General features: G+C 41.5%; 1 protein-coding gene across 3 annotated transcripts; it reads right to left on the reverse strand.

Moving 5' to 3' along the window:
- Positions 1–1,288: 1,288 nt before the first annotated feature.
- Positions 1,289–20,787, reverse strand: KLHDC1 (kelch domain containing 1). Of its 3 annotated transcripts, none has more exons than XM_088166446.1 (14): positions 20,771–20,787; positions 20,405–20,716; positions 17,918–17,988; positions 16,634–16,751; positions 15,930–16,048; positions 14,411–14,489; positions 13,466–13,549; positions 12,573–12,656; positions 8,015–8,073; positions 6,249–6,361; positions 5,768–5,840; positions 3,248–3,332; positions 2,612–2,664; positions 1,289–2,232 (listed from the first exon to the last, which is right to left on the reverse strand). In XM_088166446.1, exons 2-14 carry the CDS (start codon positions 20,504–20,506, stop codon positions 2,058–2,060), a joined length of 1,215 nt encoding a protein of 404 aa, XP_088022572.1. In that variant the 5' UTR covers positions 20,507–20,716; positions 20,771–20,787; the 3' UTR covers positions 1,289–2,057. The 3 variants fall into 3 exon arrangements, with proteins under 3 accessions (XP_088022572.1, XP_014741388.1, XP_088022573.1); XM_088166447.1 differs by lacking the exon at positions 20,771–20,787 and adding an exon at positions 10,292–10,549 and having other exon boundaries at positions 1,388–2,232; positions 20,405–20,730; XM_014885902.2 differs by lacking the exon at positions 20,771–20,787 and having other exon boundaries at positions 20,405–20,730.
- Positions 20,788–21,174: the final 387 nt, after the last annotated feature.

The following is a 21,174-nucleotide window of genomic DNA, read 5'->3' on the forward strand; positions in this document are numbered from 1 at the left end:
TACCCGAACCAGCCCAAAAATCACCCTCAGGGCACCGGGGAACCCTGGAATTAATACTGAGGTACCCGAACCACCCCAAAATTAACACTGCGGTACCTGAGCCACCCCAAAAATGACCCTCAGGGCTCCGGGGAACCCCGCAATTAACACTGAGGTACCCGAACCAGCCCAAAAATCACCCTGAGGGTATCGGAGAACCCCAAAATTAACACTGCCGTACCTGAACCAGCCCAAAAATCACCATCAGGGCACCCGAACCACCACAAAAATCACCCCGAGGGTACCCGAACTACCTCAAAATTCACCCTGAGGGCACCTGAACCACCCCAAATTTAACACTGCAGTACTTGAACCATCCCAAAATTCACCCTGAGGGCACCTGAACCGCCGCAAAAATCACCCTCAGGGCACCGGGGCACCCCAAAATTAACACTGCCGTACCTGAAGCACCCGAAAAATCACCCTCAGGGCACCCGGGCACCCCAAATTTAACACTGGGGTACCTGAACCACCCCTACATTCACCCTGAGGGCACCCAAACCACCCCAAAATTAAACGCTGGGAGCGACTGAGCCACCCCAAAAATCACCCCAGGACACCTGAACTACCCCGAAACTCATCCTGAGGGCACCTGAACCATCCCAAAATTAACACTGGGAGCACCTGAACCATCCCCAAAATCACCCTGGGGGCATCTGCGCATCCCAAAATTAACCCTGGGAGTTCCTGAACTACCCTAAATTAACATTGGGGGCACCTGAACCTCCCCAAATTAACCATGAAGGCACCTGAACAACCCCAAAAATTTACCTTGGGGGCACCTGAGCCCAACAAAATTCCCACTGGGAGCATCTGAACCCCTTCAAATTAACACTGGGGACATGTGAAACCTCCAAATTAACATTGTGGGGGGCACCTCAGCCCTCCTAAAATTTACCTTGGGGGCACTTGAACCCAACAAAATGAACCCTGGGGGGCACCTGAATCCCTGCTAATTAACCCTGGAGGCATCTGAATCCACCAAGTCAATCCCAAACCCCCAAAATCAAACCTTAGGGGGCACCTGAGCCCCCCAAAATCAAACCTTGGGGCTCAGGGGGGACACCTGAATTCCCCCTCCCCAAAAAAGGAGGGGAGGGAGTTCAGCACATAAAATTAGGCTGTTAAAATAACCAGTCTCAAAACTTCCTTTTTGAAACAAATTTGCTCCTCCCATACTTCTTTTTCCCCTAATAATTAATTTTTACAGATTTTAAAACCATTAAAAATGTGTCCAAATGCCTCTTGATTCAACTCTCTATAAAATTTTAATGACTGTGCTCCTGTTAACTAAATATTTGAAACAGAAAAATAACCAGAACTTTTTTTTAAACAATAAATAAGCAACTTTGTTGTTGTTTTTTTTTTTTAACAAGAATGAAATATAAACTTTGCACATCCAAAATACAATATACAACTTATTTCCAAAAGGATTTCCTGATGACAGAAACAGTAAATCCAGGTGAAGAACTGAAGTTTTCCTATAGAGATCAGGTGATGTTGCTCGTTGCAGCTTTTTCTTCCAAATTCCATAATTCCCTGATGGATTTTCCTACTTGGGAGTGTGAGGTGTGGGGCTCCACAGTTGGATTTTGGTCAGAGCCTGGTGGAATCAACATTTGGTGGTGGTTGTGGTAAATTTGTTGCCTTTAAGACTGACAAAGTGTGCATGTCCCCACGACACCCAGCTGAATTTATCTTTTTGGGAAGGCTGGTGGGGATAAGGCCAAGGAAGATTTTTAAATTTAAACCATATTTTATCCAGCTGAAATGGCTCATATCCCCTTCCAAAAGAACAAAAGGTTGTGAGAGCTGTGTGGTCAAAAACCACGACAGCAGAGGTGAACAATTATCTAGAAATGAAGTTTTATCAGTTTTCCATAACGCAGGAAACGAGAGATTCCCATAAAAAGGATTTGTTGTCAAACTTCACTCAAGAAACCCAGCTGAACCCAGAGCTGCAGTGGAACAGCAGCAAAGTTCATGAACAAACCACTCTGAGGTGTCCCAGCCCTGCTTCATGTGCAGTGCAGCTGGCTTTGTCTCTCAGTCTCAGCTTTCCTCTCCTGCCTGTGGGTCATGGCAGCCCAAAAAGTGACTTTTTTCAGCACTTCCTGCAGAAGTTTGGATGGCAAGCAGGGAATTTGGTTCTCCAAGAGAGCAGCGTTCTTCCCAATGCAGTCAAGACACAGCCTGAGAAAAGGAAATAGAAAAAAAAAATAAGATTGAAGGAGATGGTTTATATTCTAACAAATGACACCTAATAAAAGCCGGTGATGTGCATTAATTACGGGTGTTAATTACAGGTGCACACGCAGGGCATTAATTACACAGCAGCAGTGATTAAACTGCTGTGCAGCATCACACACTGAAGGGTTCAAGTATTTCCTGAGGAGGTAATTGGGTATTTCACCCAATTTCTGCAGGAAATGGGTGAAACATTTCTAAACGTTCACATTTCTAAGGTGGCTAAAACAACACCTGGGACAGTGGGGGCTGTCCCTGCCCATGGATGGGGTCTAAGGTCCCTCCCAGCCCAAACCATTCTGGGATTCTGTAACTCTTGACTCACCTGAGCAGGGAATAAGGCTGAGTCTGAAATATCAACAAGTCACTGCAGTAACTCTGATCAAGAGAAAAAAAAAACAACCATTAGAATGGCAAACAACTTCTCTACCTCAGCAATTTTCTCCATTAATGCCACATTTGTTAGCACGTGCACGATTTAGAAATATTAAATTTGACCAGCTATTTATAAGGAATGTGAATTACAAATTCCTTTCTATTCTGTTGGTCAAGAATCAGGTGAGGATTCCTCAGTGGAATCAGTGTAAATTATAATTAATTTATAAACTGTGATGTGTAAATAATAATCATTTCCTCAGTGATGTGTAATTTGTAATGGTTTCAGTTATCAATTTCAACAAATTCTTTGAGCCAAACTCAATCTGTTGGTTTTTTTTTCAATTAAAATTCTATATATATTTATTAATTGATTTGCTTGGAGGTTTTGGACTCCCCATCTGTGGAAGTGTCCAAGGCCAGGCTGGGTGATGCTTGGAGCAACCTGGGATAGTGGGAGGTGTCTCTGCCCATAGCAGGGGGAGCATTAAATGAAATTAAAGTCCCTTCCAACTCAAACCATTCCATGGTTTTATATCAATTATAATTATTCCAGTGATGGGATTTCAGTGTGCAGTTTACTGACCGTGTCCATAAAAAGCAAATCATCTTTGCTGCCCCCAAACACCATCACTTCTCCCTCCTGCCCAAGGCAGGCTGTGTGCCACAACCTGGAAATGAAACCACAAACACAATGAGTGCCCAAGAGAAAAGACTTGTGTGTTATCAGCAAGACAAAGCCATTATTTCACAGGTAAAAAATAACAAAAAAAAATCTATTACTTGTTTGCTTAATAATATAAAATATGAGAGCAATGTGACTCCCCACCTCATGAGAGTTATTTTCATACAGACCAATACATTTTGTCATTATTTGACTTTTCTGTACTCTGGGCATATAAACTTTGTCTTATTTATCACCACAGTGGAAAATTTTTTAGGCAACTCTACAAACCAAGCTTTTCCTTTTGCAATTTTCCACTTGCTTTGGTTCAGAAGGACAATTTTCTCGTGGCTGTCAGCCTGGGGGGCTCCCAGTGGATCCCTGAGCACTTGGATTTCCAATTATCTGGGGGAAGGGTAAGACTGGAACAGGAAAATCCTGGGATCACTTTCTGAGAGTCAATAACTGAAATCAAAGACCCCACAAAAGCCTGACTTTATCATCTTTCAGAAAGACCCTGCCCCTCCAGCAGCCACCCCTCGTGGGGTTTATTCTTCATTATTAGATTTTTCTCATCTATCACCACTGCTGATGGACTTTAGAACCAAAATCAAAAGCACCACTGAAATTTCATGCAAAAAAAAAAAAAAAGAATCAACATTCCCATTTTGTTTGTCCCTTCACATCAGTCCTTAGGAGGTACCTCACCTTTTCCCTTCCTCATACCTGTGGACAGATCTGTCTCTGCCTGATCTGCATTAGGGAAACTCTGGCCTTGGTCACGGAGAACACTGGGAAGCCTTTCCTGCCTGGACTCTGCTGACATTCTAGCTTGAAACCTGAGGATTTTCCTACTGCCTGAGAGTTTCTGTCCTCCCATGGGCTGCTCTAACTTATCACCTAAACATTCTAACAAAGCAAGTTATTGAAATCACACAGGGCTCTTGCAGCTACAGCAACAGCATTACATGGGAATGAAAACATTGGGAATCCAGGGCTTAAACAGTTTGGTGTCTATTTAAACAGAGAGAGGAACAGTGTTTCTACCAATTCAGGATCACCTGAGAAAGCAATTTTTTAAAAACTGCTAAAACTGGAGGTTGAAGGAAATGATTCTCTACAGAATTTAGAGAGGGAATCAGATTTGCAGAAGCATCAGGAAAAGACACTAATGAATTTTATTACACAATAAGAGAAATATATAAAAGAAGTACACATAGACATATTACTGCTCTGCATTTTAAGAGCAACAGAACTGATTTACATCTTTTCCAGCTGCAGGAATCCTGCAGAAAATTTGTGTCCCAAATCCCCCTGGCCACATCCCTGTGTCACCTGCTCCAGGTGAGCCTGCCTTGGCAGGGGGCTGGACTGGAGGATCTCCAGAGGTCACTTCCAACCCTAAGATTCTGAGAATTCCTAAAAAAAGTCAATGAGGTTTTGGGGTTTGGTTGAGGGAAGGGAGGTTCTTTAGTTCTATAAAGATTTAGGTCTAAGAAAGGTCCTCAGCCCTACAATCCAAATCCCAAAATCCCCTGGAAGTGCTGCTCCTGGGGCTGCTCCCCAGGAAAAATCCCACCACAGGCAAGGTTTGGGAGACTCAAAAACTGAGCACAGACCCCTGGCTGCTCCTGCTGTGCTGTGCTTGAAGACTCCTCAGTCCTTAAAGATCATAAAAATATCACTGATCATAAAAGGAAAATCTTTGGTGAGGCTGAGGTCTGAGTTTCTTTGGGCTTGGGAGAGTTTGAAGGGTAATAAGAAGGCAGAAAAGTTGTTTTAGCTGTGGCTGTTGTGTTTAAAAGACAGCCCAGAATAGGATAAAACAGGAAAAAATTAATTAAGGTGAAGATATTGCAGTAAGCAGAACTGGACATTTTTGTAGCACAAAAAATGGATATAAAATTGTGCTGGGAGTTCCTGTGTGAGTGTAGGAAATGAATTCAATGTAAATCTGAATATTAACTATCTACAACAAATCAATTCAATAGTTTTGAACTTAGAAACACAGATAATGTTTCAAACACTGGGTTAAAACTCAATTTTGCTTTTGAACCCTCAAAGAGGCATCAACTTTTTCATGGTTCTCTCCTCCTCTGTTTCTAATAATGTAGAAATATTAATGAGCTTTTATTACTCTCCTTGGTTAATTCCTCCATTTTTTATGGTTTTGTTTATTTAACAATAATTTGACTACAGAGCACCAGGTCAATTGGACACCCAGATCCTTCACCCCAAAAACATCTTTTCATGCAAATATAACATCAAATACATAAATTAAAAAATGAGGTATGAAGGCAAAAAAATGTGTTAAAGCTAACTATTCAACCACACTGCATTAATATTCTAAAATATTCTTTAAAAATACCGCTCAGGAATTGAAAAATGGGTTAATTTTGAAAAATTATTCCATGTGAGCACACATGATTTATATTTCTCTACCTGGGCCTGCTCTTGGGCAGATGGGTGAGCTGCTTCCATCCATTTGTTGCAATGCTGTGGATCCAACCATCACCTGCAACGTGAGAACACTCATTAATGGGATTTTTTGGACAAAAAAAAAATCTCTTTTTATTCACACAAACAGTTCTAAGAGCATGTTTATTCAGCACTTCACAAAGCTGCATCTTTTCACTCTTTGTAATTTCATGTTGTCCCAGAACCCTCCCTGCACTGAAATCTGGAATTAAAACACACATAATCCCTTTCTTTTGGGTAAATTGAGTAAATCATCCCCTCCCAATGGATTTATCTGTGGAATTATTATTTATCTTAAAATAATTTTTGCTAATTTCAGGTTTTTGGAAAAAAAAAACCGAACTTTTCTGCAAAAGCAACTCCTGTGAACTATCCCATACCCTGTTTGTGTGATTTGAAATGCACAGCAGAATTATAATTAATGAGATTACTGTAAATTACTCACTCAAAGGAACATTATCAGAGCTTAGTCCACCAAAAAGGAAAAGTCTGTCATCCCCTATGGGGGTCAGTGTGTGCCAGGAACGATCTCTGGGCTTCTCTCCACTGATATTAATCCTGGGTGAAAGAAAGAAATAAAAAAAACCCACCCAAATTTGATGAAAATTCATTTGGCAGAAAATTTCTGTTTGTCCTAGAACCACTTTGGGTATTTTCCCAGTGAAAAAAAAATAAATAAATACCCAAATAAATGCCATGTACATGTAGGGAAACACTTAATTGAGATAAAATTGGATCAGTCCTGAGGGGCTCCACTCCAAGGAAAATGATTTTAAATGACACAAGGATTGTGGCTTTACCTCTGATCCAAAAGCTACCACCTCTTCAAGCTGCTGCTCACCCAGATTTTGAAATAAATATTAGTAAAGAGGGGATTTCCTAAGTACAAAACAGATGGGAGGTTTTATTATTGATAAAATCTCATGTTCAAAAAATATAGAATTGAAATCTGTTTCAGCTGAGCTGCTTTGAAATTGATTTTATTTTAGTTGAGTTTGCTTGAGAATGTGAATATTAAAGATCCTGATATCCCAAAAAAACCCCAGTTTATCAGAGAGAATTAAACAGGGATTGCAAAAGTGCCCTGCTAAACCTGGCACTCAAGGCCAAGTTGCAATATTTGTTTGAATCCAAGTGAAGAAAAGAGGCTTTAAAATTGGCAAAGAGGCTTTGATCACTAAAAAAAAAAAAAAAAATCAAACAGATACTGAATAATGATAAAATATCAATTTTCATGCACAAGAAATGATCCCAATACCAGAAAAAAAACCAAATATTGAATGACAATTTAGTAGAGCTCAAGGCAGGAAAAGGAACTTTTGGGTAGTGGCAACTGAAATGAATTTTGCAATCTCCTGCTGGATGATAATCCTGGGTTAGCAGGTTCCTGTGATGCAATTCCTTAAGAAAGCTGTGCAGAGTTGAGTAAGAAAAGAAAAAAAACTTGACTGGGTAGTAAATAAAATCATTCTTTATTAATAAATAATTATTGGCTCTTTTTGTGATTAGGAGATGAAATAAATAACGAATAAATAAATGTGAATACTTTATCTCCTGTGAGGTGCCAACAGCAGCAGACTGTGAAAACTCTTTTTTTTCCCCCCAATATCTTAAGGTGATTTTTATTTTAGTCTAAAATCTCTTTTTTCAGTCTCTCAAAGACTCTTTGCATAGGTGCTGCAACAGCTGAACAGATTCCTAAATTTACAGTGATCCAACATATAAATATGTAATTATTTATATATACACTACACAAAATCATAGTTAAGTGTTATGAGCTATTCTTGGATCACAATATAGAAATAACTTGAATTTTGGAAAAAAATCGGAATTTTTTTAGGATTTCATTGTCTTTTATGGTCTTTTCCCAATTTGTGCTGTAATTAGCCCAACTACAGGCAATAAACCCAACATTCAAAAAGCCCTAAAACCTGGAATTCCAGATGGATAAATGTACCCAGCCTGAAAATGAGGGTGTTAAATCACTCCATGCTGTGCTTTAAACAGCACCACCAATGCTCTGGTGCAGAGCAGGAAAAGTTTAATAACCACTATCAAATTCAATTCCACTGAAATCACAATCCAGCAGCTGTTACAAGTCCCCAAACCCTCATTTTCCTCATGGAAAAGCAGCAGGAATAGCTCTGGAACTATTTCCAATATGTTTCCATCTTCTAAATTCAGTTTTAAGTGTTACAAATGCAAACTTACCTTCCAGACCAAGTCCAAGTGTCTAAATTCAGGCAGTGCAAATCATTCATTCTGGTTTGCTAAAACAAAGAAATAAAAATCCCACTTGGGTTATTTGAAGCAAACAATAAACAAAGTATTTCAGTGAGGCCTTCCTGGGACAGAATATTCCAAGCACCAATAGTTTGAAGAAATCTGTACTCATGTGCCTTAATATAAATCTGAATTATGTGGCAGATGAAAAGCTTTTCTCCTCACAAAAATCATGCAACTCTCAGGAAAAGTGCTTGGCAGAAATATTTCCAGTCATGCAAAAGCACTATGGGGCCAATTTTAGCTTCTAAAAAGTGAAGAACTTTGTGGTATTTATCCAATTCCTGCAAATGTTTTTAACTTCCATCCACAGAACTCCTGGCAGGGAAATGCAGAAGGTGTTTAACTCTATTATTGTTGTCTTGTGTGATTTTCCTTGACACTGGGATCAGAAGTTTGTATCCTCCTGTCTCTCACTACTCCTCTGAGTGCTGTACTCTGTATATTCCCAAAAAAAGTCCATCATTTGTGCTTTTCCCTCTTTTCCTTTCACAAAGTGACCACCAGCAAGGTTTTAGGACCTTTTAGCATTTGCCATAAAAATGGGAAATCTTTCCACTTGCTGATCTGCCTGGGATTTGAGATGGAGGGAGTCTCTGCCTGCCTTAGGGGTGGTGAAGAAGGTGATAAAAACTTTTCTTTGCTTGACTGGGAGCTGTGATTCCCTTGGGGAAACTGCAAAAACCATCTGGGAAGTAGGGAAATGTTTCTTGCCTTACCTTCCAACTCCTTTTCTCCCTGGGCAGTCCATAGATCTATTAGAAAAAGCCTTTTTCCAGCTTGCAGATCCTCTGAGGCAGAGCTAGGCTGAAAGGAGGGGTTGTAGCCCTAGGAGTGAGGCTGAGAAACCTCCAGAGTTGTCCAGCAGAGCTCTGGGAAGTCTCTCAGGGATTTCAGGGATCAGGAGGGCTTTTTCAGGAATGCTGCAACCTCCTCTGCCAAGTTGTGCTAACCCTGCTGTCCTGGGAAGGGAATGGCAACCAACGTTTTGGGGAGGGTAACAGGATAAAGACAAGCAGATTGTGAGGGTTTGGGGCATTTTCTGAGCCATTTTATCCCTCAAGAGGGTGACTAAAAACAACCAAGTGTGGTCCAGCTGACAGCCAGGGGAATAGATCTGTCTTCCATGCCAATTCTATCCAGTTTCCTGCTCCTTCTGGTGGCTTTGAAGGGGATGAGGGGATCAAATCATCCAAGCAAAAAGCAAAATGCACTTGGGATCTTCTGTACATTTGGGGCAAACCCAACATCCTGGCCTGTGCAACTGGAAATATCCAATTGTGCTGGAGTAATACAATTTGATGTGAAGGATACCTAGCAAACAAAGTTGCTGTTATGTTGAAAATTAAGGTTTCAAGAGGATCCTGTTCAAGACCTCCTTGCTGACTTTTCCTTTCCTAGGCTTTAGGCAGAAGATGGAGAATTTCTCTGTTTCCTGCTCCCTGGGAAATCAATGTGTTACAATCTTTGCATTCTCATGATTTAACAGCTGGACAGATGCAGAATAATTACAGCAACCTCATTTTGAATTCAAAACACCACCAGCTGTCCAAGATTCGGGCCTTTAACAAATAAAAGCACCTTTCTACCCAACCCTTCTTTGGGAGCTGGAACCACACAGGTTTATAGGATCATCACTTGCCATACACTTCTCCTGTAATTTCTCATGGATTTCTTTTTCCTGCTCTCTGTCATCATTCTGAAATAATTTTTAATTGGCTTAAGAGCACCAAACCTCCTAAGAGGGTTGGCATTTCCCTTGGAGCTCCAAGGGAACTCTGCAAGTTCATTTCTTTGCAGCCCAGTGCACGTTAAGCAGGACCTGCTTTGTCTCAGGATTAGCACCAGGAAAGGCTTTAAGGGTGACATTATTATTCCCAGCTCACTGCTGGGACAGGGAATTCTGCAGCTCTCCCTCCTGGATTTCCAACCAAAAGCTATTCCAGCTCCAAGTTTTGCCAAAAGAAGGATTGCAGCTCCATGGATCTTCTGAGCTTTGCTGACAGGAGGGGTGACAGGAAATATCAACATGCTTACATTAAGGCACCAGATGTGTGAAGAGCTGCTGCAAAGACTTTGGTTTAGTTTACTTCATTCTCAACATGAAATTTTTCCACTTAAATCAAACATAAGACTCACATCAACTTCTGGACTAACTCGCCTTCCTTCCCACTTTCTCCCATGTCTGTTTTTCCAGGGGCTTACCTGAAGGAACTGAGTCCACAAAACACTTCTGAGCCTGCTTTCAAATGATTCCTGGTACAACTGATTCTCATCATCATCATCATCACCACCATCATCATCATCATCATCATCATCTTCTTTTACCAGTTCTAGCTCCAAGTTTGGAAAAAGGTGCCCTTTCCTCCCAGAAAGATGAATAGGAGAAGCCTCATGACACTTCCTGGCCCTTTCTGGTTCCTTGCAGAGCCTTTTCCCTGGGAAGATTTGTATTATGGTGAACTAGAAGGAGAAGGAGGAGCAGAGCAACCCCGTGTTTGCTCCTTAATTTCTGGAGAAAAGCAAAACTTCATCCTTTGGGGAGGAATTATTCCTGGTGTCAGGAAATTTAGTGTTTTTTCTGCTGTCTTTAGCTTTTTCTTTTCATGACTTACATTAATTCCTCAAGCCCCACTGAATGTTCCCTCACCTTTTTATGTTTCCTTCCATTTATTTCTAAGATAGAAAATGGATCAATAAAAATCACCAAGGTGAAAATTACACTTGCTGCTCTCCTACAGAATTAAACACAGCTTTCCACAATTTCACTCTTCTCTGACACGGGTTCCCAAGTGGTTTCACTGAAATTTAGCAAGTTTTTAAGGAAGCTGAAGAGAAAAAAAACCTTTTGAGATCAGAATGCTGTAGTCAAACAGAGTTAAACAGAAGCCTGAGGGCAAATCCTCTGAGGGCAGCAATGGAGGAATGACAGGTGAGCTCCAGCTAAATCAGAATTTCACTGGCAGAGGCTGCACGAAAGCCCAGCTGGAGTCCCAGAGCAGTTCAAGAGTGCAGCAACCCTGGGGGGAGCACAGAGCCCTCAGGGACAGAACCCTGAGGGAAGGAGACTTTGGAGATGCTCAGGAGTAACTGGCAGGGCAGGACCAAACCATCCAAGGGATCTTTACATCTCCACATTTGGGATTTTTCCCTCTCAGCTCCCTGAGGGAGGAGCAGGACTTGGCTGTGGTTCAGGACAGAGCAAGTCCAGGGCTCACTCAGGGCACGGATAACTCCAATTTTTCCATCTCCTCAAATACCTTTTATTTCCTTCAGTTATTTGCAAACCCAGTTTGTCCAAGCCTACAGCTCTGGGAGGTGCTGAGTGCAGCTCTCTCAAGCAACAATTCCAGAGATCCTGAATCAAAGGTCACATAATGGCAAGAACAAACAGGATCAACTTAAAACTATTTTCTTTTCTGTTTGCTCTGGAGAGGAACTGCAATAAAAACTTCCTGCAGGTGTGGGAGGTGGCTGGACATGGTGTGGTCACTCTGCCCCTGCCTGCTGTGTGGGGCTGGTTTCTGTCTGGAAAGAATGCAGATTTGCCAAAGGAACGTTCCAGCAGGAAAATCAGGGAATGGGGAACAAAGTGCAGTTCTACACTGCTTTGTTTGCCAGGGTTTGGGAATACAGGGCTGAGGCTGTGGCAGCTTTCCAAGGTGGAGCTGGAATATGTTCATTCCCAAACTAATTCCTTCTCTTTCTTTTTTTTTTAGACCAGAACTGCAGGAACACAGCACTGGGGGCTCTCAGAAGCTTCTTCACTTTTTGGAGACAGAAAACATCCAGGCTCATCCTCTAGCTGAGTAGGATTAAAGGTTCTAAACCAGCTGTAGTGAAAAGAGCTAAAAACTTAAATTAAAAATCAAACACAGTCACTGAAATTGGGAAGGTTTTTAACTTGCCTTACAGGATCTGTTTCTTACATCAGTGCTTCAGCAGAGAGGAACTGAGTAGAAAATCTCCTTTAATTAGCACTGGAGAAATTCCAAGTGTTGCTGAGAGGTTTGAGTATCTCCCTGCTTACCAGTGGTGGCTTCATGGATTTTAGGTACAGATAACCAGGGGGGTGGTGCCTATGGCTTTTGTAAGTTAAAAAAAAGTCAGGAAGAGTTTAAATTACCCAGCCACAATCCAACCCTAAATTAAATATGCACAGATTGCATCCTTTTGTCTATTACCTCTTCCAGACATCTGTACTTCAGTCACTTATGTGCAAAAAATGACAAAATTCAATTGTAAAATCTGTTATTGACCAGACAATCATCTGTGTTTTACCTTTTTTTGGGACAATCATTAATACTACAGACAGAAATATTCTTCTTTTAGTAGAGGCTGATGACAAGCAGCATCCTGAATTCAGAGCCCTGAACATCCAGGTAAGGCCAAAGACATTTGGGATTTTTTTTTTTCCTACTACAAAATGACAAAAAAACCAAACTGCCAAGAAAATAATATGACTGACAAGAAAATATTGAATTACCAGCACTCGTCCTCCAAAGATGTAACCTTTATTTCCCAGCACAGCACATGTGTGAGCTGCTCGAGGCTGAGGTGGATCTCCACCCTGAAAGAACAAAATAATCCTTTAGAACATCAGCAAATCTCCTGGACACTTTTATTTTCTGATCTACAAATCATCAGGAATTGCTACTAAAACCTCTTCAAATCACATCTTAAAATCTGATGTTATATCCACGTGCCAGAAAGTCCTCCCTGTGTAAATCACAACTAAAGGTGGCAAAACTGGCTTTTACTTTGCAATGGTAATTTTAGATTTTGCATTTGGTTTTATAGGGATTTTAGAACATCTTGTAAAGACCATAAAATGCTGCCAGGCACTCTTTAAAATACACAACTTCTACTGAGTTCTTACAGAAACTCAGCTGCATTTTATGAACTTTATAGAATATTTTCAGCTCAATAAGGCAGAGCTCTCCTGTTATCTGTGACAGGTAATTATACATGGAGAGAATTTTCCAAAGGGCTGGAGCCCCTCTGAAGCCAAGCTGGGAAAACTGAGGGTGTTCATCTGGAGGAGGCTCCAGGGAGAGCTCAGAGCCCCTTGCAGAGCCTAAAGGGACTCCAGGAGAGCTGGAGAGGGACTGGGGACAAGGGATGGAGGGACAGGACACAGGGAATGGCTCCCAGTGCCATTGGATGGGATATTGGGAATTGGGAATCCCTGGCTGGGCTGGAATTCCCAGATTTTCTGTGGCTGCCCCTGGATCCCTGGAATGTCCAAGGCCAGGTTGGACATTGGGGCTGGAGCAGCCTGGGACAGTGAGAGGTGTCCCCAACTTCTAGAGCACAATAATTATTCAAAACTCAGTAAAATCCCAATTGTGTCAAGATGTGAGACTAAAAACCACTCACTCGAATTGTTGGTTGAGACCAGGTGTGTGTGGTTGTATCAAAAACATGAACATCATTGTGCCATCCCCAGAATATCTGTCCTTCCTGAAAAAAAATTAAAAAAATACATATTTTATTTTAAAATCTTTCTGCTTATTGAAGGATACAAACCTGGAAGGGATCTGTCCAAATAGAAAATACACTAAAATGGGCAATTTCATTAAGAGATGTGGTGATATTTTTAACAGTTTTTAACCATGCTGCAGCAGCTTAGATTCAGTTGAAGGTCAGCAGCTCTCAGGGATGTTCAGGCTGGTGACACCTGAAAATTGGCTTTGGGCACCAAGATCAAACACTGCAGCAAATTTCACCTTCTAAATTTTATTGTAACACACTGAGAAAGAAATAATAGTAAAAAATCAATTCTTTTGTGTCAATCTTTAACATTTGATGTCAGGAGCTTCCTGTCAATACTCTGCTCAGTCATCTTTGTATTAATTATAAGAAATTACTGTAGGAAAGTTGATAATTCAGACATCCTTCTGGAGAATAAATTCAATAAATTAACCCAGAGTATTTTTCAGTTAGACTCAGGAAGCTCTGAATTCCCTAATGTTACTTCAAAGAAATAAATGATAAAATGTTCTGGGATTTTCAGCTTTAAAATATGCCCTCAGATTAAAATCCTGCCTTTCTCCTGCTTTGACAACATTTAATTAATTGCACTCCAAGCCCAGCATTGGAACTTGGAATATGTGGAACAAGCACCACTCCCAACGTGCAATATTTGGAATTTCAAACCTTAAAAAGATTCCAAATTTGCATTTTCTGCTGATGTGATAAATAAAAGAAAAATCAGATTTTCATGCTCATCAAGGATGATAAAAATGATCTTTTTTTTTTTTTTTTTTTTTTTTTTCCCAATCAGAAAGCACAAATCAGTGGGAATGGGGACAAATCTCTTACCCAAAATGCATCGTGGACATCGAAACAATCACTGAGCTCATTGTGCTTCCTGCAGCCATAACCTCCAAAATAAATTAGCCTGAAACAACAAAACCAGTTCTTTGAGCTCTTCTGTAAATAAGATTAAAATGAATAAGCTGTAATAATGACTACTTTGGGTTACTAGAGCACTAGCAGGAATAAAAACAATGAGAATTTTTTTTTTTTTTTTGCACCTGATGATGCAAACCTAAACAAGGTGAAGGTCAGAGCCACACCCTCAATAAACCTGACTGACACCCACAGGAGGAAATTATTAAATGACACCTCAAAGCCTCTGTTCCCCTCTCCAGAAGTTTATTTTTAGTGCTGTTTTCAGGCAAAAATGGGAAATAGCAGCCAGGACAGTGAAATGCCTCCTTCTCTGCCCTTCCCTAGTGAAATTCCTGAGCTCCTGCTGTATTTTTTGGCCTCCTGTGTCCAACTTTTGGCATGAAATGTTCCCAAGGTTTGTCCCAAGGGACACAAAAAGTCTCTTTCTGGCTTAAAATTAATTTTTTCAACCAAGCACTACTGAATCTCCCATTTCAAGGATCCTCACATACCTCTCCCAGCCCAATATTCCACCCAGGAAAGGACCATTTATAAATCATCTTTTTTTATATCTAAAGGTTCCATTCTATCATCTAAAAGAGGTGATTTTCTCAGCATGCAGATGGAACAATACTCTGAAAAAATGCATTTAGTTTTGAACAGTCTTGTGTTAACAGCTAGGGAGCTGCTCAAATATCTGTATTTTCCAATCTCTTGCAGTTAAATTAGAATTACAAAACCAAGATGTGGCACCCAGGGGCATTGCACAGCTTATTCAAAATCCTCTTCAGGTGTGGAATCCAGAAAGAGATAAATTATTTCCATCTGAAAATGTTCACTATAAATCACATTCTGACTTGTTTGTAACAGATTTAATAATAAATCACTGACAGGGCACCTGCTTGTGATCACTTCTGCCTCATTATCCAGACATTTTCCATAATAAACACAAAATCTGAAATATTTCTGTTTAGCCAAGTCTGTTTTCTGAACACATTTAGTCACTTTTCCAACACAAACGTCCAGGCTGACTCAGCCCTTGCAAGATAAAAATAATCACTGAAATGCCTTTGGAGCTGCCAAATCCTTGGAAATAAACTAAATGGATTTATTGCAGGTAATAATTTAATGCTTAAAATAAAGAATAGAACAGAGAAAATAACTTTGATGCTGTTTTTTAATGTGTTAAAATCATGTAATAGATGCAGAATAGCTTTCTAAAGTCTAAAACATTCCACAAACCTTCCCTAAATATTTCACCCCTCTCCTAAAGTGGGGTTTTATTTATCATTACTTCAGCTCACATGGGAGGAAACTCTGCTACAAAGTTGTTACAAAATCCCCCAGCTAAAAATCAGAGTTTCCTCCATCCCAAACCCAAATTCTCTTGACTTTTTAACACTTTCTCTCTACAATTAACACAAATTAAATATTTCTTACGTGTTACCTGTTTTTGTACACCCAGCAGGAAAGTTTATCACGAGGTGTGGGAGGTTGACCTTTAAAATTTGTGATTTTTTTCCACCTGTAGGTTCCGGTTTTTGTTCTCAAATTGACGTAATAGAGCTTGAAAGGAAAAAGAAATCACAATGTTTTCAGTATAAAGAACAAATCACCACCAGAAAAAAAACAAACCACCCCCACCCCCAGAAGCCTGGAAATAAAAGAGGAACTGGCAGTGAGTTTACAATAGCAAATAAATCACAAAAACAAAATTAAAGTGGGAGAATTGGCAGAAAATGTCATGAGAGGCTCCACTTGACTGATTTTCTAGTCAGGAGTCAATTTTGACTTTATTTGTATTAAATGATAAAACAACTGATTTCATCTATTTTGTTAATTCAGATTTCAGTTACAAGAAAGGCTGGTAGCTCTATTTTAATCTTAATTATTACCTGATTATTTAAAGCAGTGAATTGCTACCAAAGAGCAAAAATAAAAGTGATATTTAGAGATTAATCTCAATTAAAGTTGTCAAAATATTTTTAAAAACCACTAAGGAAAACATTGGCATAATATAGAAAGTTTTAGAAAAATAAAGCTTTTCCTCGAATTTCTCTTTAATTTAAATACAAATACACCAGATAAACAGCAAGGTCAGTATTAGTGCTTATTAAAATATAATGTTATGGGAAAAAAAAATTACAATACCCGATTGCTGTATCCTTTATCATCAAATCCCCCAAAAATGTACAGCTTCCCATTGATGCTGGCCCCACAGCTGCCTGACATGGAGGTGGGTAACTCCCCTTCCATCAGGTGCATTGTCCTGTAATTTAAAAAAATACATTTAAGCCCCTTCAAATCTGTCAAAATGTTACAATCCCACACAGTTTTAGTCAGAATTTTTAGATTTAAAAGGTGAAAAATATAGTTTGGGCCATAATTAGGATTAGGAGCTGTAAGTGAAGTTGTGCTTATAAAATATCTGGATTTTTCTGGAGGTGAAAGTCACATTAGAAGAGCTTTAGTAGAGCTGAAACATTAATTATTTTAAATCTGGACATACTATTAACTCCAGGAATTCCTGAAATGAGAATCTGGCATTGCTGGGATGTCAGAAATGGAAAACTGAGGCTCCTGCTGTGCCCTGCACTCAGCTGCATGTGTGAAAATGTGCTGAGAGCTCAGGCAGGCCAGGAGCAGATCCTGGTTAAATAAAACCCCAGGAAAAAAGTTCTGTTTGACCCAGATCACTTCCCTGATCCCTGGGAGCACAAAATGCTGCACTGGGACAGCAGGGAAAACCAAGGAGAGTGAAGGGAATTTGGGGAACCCTGTCCCACAGGGAAGGGACAGCAAATCATGGTCTGTAGGGGGAAAGAAATGAGGAAAAAAGGGGAAAATATGGGAAAAAAAAGAGAAATGGGGGAAAAAGGAGAAAAGAGAGGAAAAGGGGAAAAAAAGGGGGGGGGGGAAGGGGGGGGAAGGGGGGGAAAAAAAGGGGGGGAAAAAAGGAGAGAGAAAGGAGAGAGAAGCAAACAAAAAGGGGGGGGAAATAAAGTGGAGGCAAAGAGAAAAAGGGGAAGTTCTGAGTTATTTTTGAGTTGCAATGTATATGGAATTAATACCAATATAACAAACACCTAACTGTAACTAGATCAAGAGCCCAAGGAGCCAGTGTTTAACTGTTCTAACATCAAAGTTAATGTAAAAAAAACGAAGCCAAAATAAACTGCCAGGTGAATGCACCTGTGTTAACAGAGCCTGGAGCCAACCATTTCCAACATTGCCTTGCACACAATAATTAAGACTTCAGCAAGGATTTTGTTTCCTGGAGTTAATTTGCCTGCACAGGTCTGTCCTTTAGTGTTGACATTAAACACCTGCTATTTAACATGACCAACGTCCCTGAAGCCTTTTCCCTGCAGATCAGTGACAAAAAGCAGCTTTAGATAATAAATCAAGATAAATTTAATATAAAATGCCACTTGCCATAGCCCACTGTCCATGTCATAGATCCAGAGCTCATCACTGGGCAGATAAACTTCATTTTCTTCAATGGACTGAAAGGGGAACATGCAAATATTAAAATCACTTCTGCTTCTTGTGTTTGCACATGAAATGCCAAAGCCATATTACTTAGCAACACTGAATGATCTCAAGGACATCAGAGCAGAAGTCACACCCCAGTGTTACTGCTCTGATGATAAAACTAATTTATTTTAAAAATAAACAACTTCATTCCTCCTCAGGACTGCTCAGTAAAGGCACAGATTGACCAACTCAATATTTTGCCACGAAAAGATGTGGAACAATCAACCAGATTTGAAGCTCTTGAATTAAAACGAATTTTAGATACTTTTAATAAGGAATGTTTCCATTGGCAGAGTGGAAAAATGCAGAAGAAAAAATAGAATATAAAAAGTGGACTGAAAACACAAAAAGTTACTTGCAGCAGTAACTTGAAAGACTAAGATGTCAAATATAAAGGAGAAAATTGATTTTTCTGTGGAAAAAAATTATGAAGACTTCTAAACAGAGGTCATTAAGAAAGAAAAATATTTTGAAAAATAAAGATGAGGAAAAACAACAAACAGGAGAAGGAAGCCCAAAAAAATGCAGTAGTCATGGTGAGTAACAACTACAGCATTAATTATTGCCTTGGCACTAGGAAGAAATTAAAGCCTGGCAGTGAGTAAGAAGCCAGAGTCAGTAAATAAATAAAAACTGGCTCAAAATTACATGAATGTGAAGAAGTTAAATACAAAACTGAGATCTAATTAGTGACAATTCAGTTACTGATATCCATGCCTTCAAATGATGTTTTATTATGATTTTTTTTTTCACTCTGAAAAGTGCCAAGCAGGCAGGCACATCCAATTTTTGGTACATTTATTCTGCCAGGTACATCTGCCCTGCTGTTACACATTCCTGGCAGATCCAGCAACCACCAGCAACACGTGAAAAATGATTTATCTATGTAAAGGGTTGCTTATAGAGCAACAATTTTCATAATATTTTCAACAGATAAATACGTAAAACTACTAAGAACACTTGCAAAGTTTAGCTGCTAAATTTAATACACGTTTTATGTTTTGAATGTGCCATAAAAGCACAACTTTTTATTAGAAAATCTTTGAAAACACTGAGTTCATTAGTTCTAAAGACCAGAGCATAAAAACTATTTTAGATTACCAGAGATTCAGGGGATATTTAGTTCTACAGAACATTATGAGTTTAAATCCAAGAGTCTCCCACTAGAGTTCTTTGCTCTGAACATTTTAAAGTTACTTTAGTCCATGAAAAATATAGATAGAATATGAAATATCTTTATAGAATTAACAGTTACCACCTGATCAACACCAGGAATTACACCAAGCACAGTTATTTTCAATTTTATAGCCAATGTGCACAGGCAGATAAGACGAACAGATAAATATAAACGGAAAAATAACATGTAATACTAAGTGGATGGATTTAATGTGGTATCATTCTTAGCTCCCTTTCGGGTTGAATTCATAGAGTTAAAAGACACAAGGATTTATTTATGACTGAACCAGAAATGTTCTTTTTTATGAGGAAAAAAAAAAAAAAGTGGGTTCTACCCTGCCACCAGCTTGTTTTGGAGGTGACAGCAGAAGGATTTACTTAGGACAGAACGAAAAGTATTCTTTTTTATGAATAAATAAATAAATTATAGGTTTTAGCCTGCCACCCGCTTGTTTTTGAGGTGACGGCAAAAGGATTTACTTAGGACAGAACTGGAAGTGGGGTTTTTTAATGGGGAAAAAAAAAAAAAGAAGTAGGCTTTAGCCTGCCACCAGCTCGTTTTTGAGGTGACAGCAGAGCTTTCAACGGGAGAAAACCACACTGTAAGCACCACACAACTACTAATAAATAAAAAACGCGGGGATTCCACAGCGAGAACGTGAATTACACCCTGGAAAAAAACTGAGGCACAAATTCCAGCCGCGGAGGCTCGAAGGGAGACGCGCTGAGGAACGAAGGGCGAGTGGGAAAGGGAGACGGGAGCGAACCGGCTCCGCCAGCCCTTCCCCACACGCGCTCCGTGACGGAGGCGGCCGCAAACGGGGCAGGGCAGGACAGGACAGGACAGGAGGAGGGCGCTGATCGTGGAAGTGCCCGAGCAGCGAAAGGGTGGCGGGACGAGGCGCTCGGAGCGGCCTCCGGTGTCCCCTCAGCGCCATCCCCGCTGTCCCCTCAGCGCTGTCCCCTCAGCGCCGTCCCCGCTGTCCCCTCAGCGCTCCCGCCGCCATTCGAACGGCGCGCGGCCGCCGCAGCCAATCAGCGCCCGCGCCGCGGCCCCGGGCGCCCGCCGAGGGCTGAGGGGCGGCGGCGGCGGCGGCGGCGGCGGCGGCGGCGGCGGGACCCCCCCCCCACCGTGCCCCGCTCTCCATGCCCGGGGCTCCGCTCCCCGCGCTCCTTCCCGGCTCCCCCGCGTCCCCCCGCCCGCCTTACCACGTATCCTCCCCACACGTAGAGAAAGTTCCCGTCCACCACGGCGCAGTGGCCGCTGCGCTCCTCGGCCACGCAGTACTGATCCGCGGGCTCCGCCGCCATCTTTGGGGGGAGGAAGAGGAGGAGGAGGGAGGAGGAGGAAGCGGCTCGGCTGCCTCAGGGCTCGCGTCCCGCCACCGCCTCCTCCGGGTGAAGCTGCGGCTCCGCTGCCGGTCGCTCCCCTGGGGCGGACGGGAAGCGAGGAGGGTCCAAAGTGTGGGGCGGCACCCGGCGCGCGTTGGGATGGGAGCGGACGGGGAGCAGCGCAATGGCCTCGGTCCCGGGGAGCAGCGCAATGGCCTCGGTCCCGGGGAGCAGCGCAATGGCCCCGGTCCCGGGGAGCAGCGCAATGGCCTCGGTCCCGGGCAGCAATGCCGGGCTGAGGTGTGAGGCGGAATAAACAGTGCGGGAGGATGTGAATAATGCGGGAGGATGTGAATAATGTGCGCGAGAGGAGGAAAGAAGCAGCGGCAGCAGGAGAGCTACACACAAACCACAGGGCAAGAAGGGAGGGAGGAGCTGGGTCCCAAAGCGGGACGGGGTTTAAGGCTTGGGGCAAGGGCATGGGGTGATGGACAAGGGGGAACGGCTTTAAACTGCCAGAGGGCAGGGAGAGATGGGATACAGGGAAGGAATTCCTGGCTGGGAGGGTGGGGAGGCCCTGGAATAGAATTCCAGAGAAGCTGTGGCTGCCCCTGGATCCCTGAAGTGTCCAAGGCCAGGCTGGACAT

This window comes from Sturnus vulgaris, chromosome 6 (genome assembly GCF_052056855.1).
Source record: "Sturnus vulgaris isolate bStuVul1 chromosome 6, bStuVul1.hap1, whole genome shotgun sequence".
NCBI lineage: Eukaryota > Metazoa > Chordata > Aves > Passeriformes > Sturnidae > Sturnus > Sturnus vulgaris.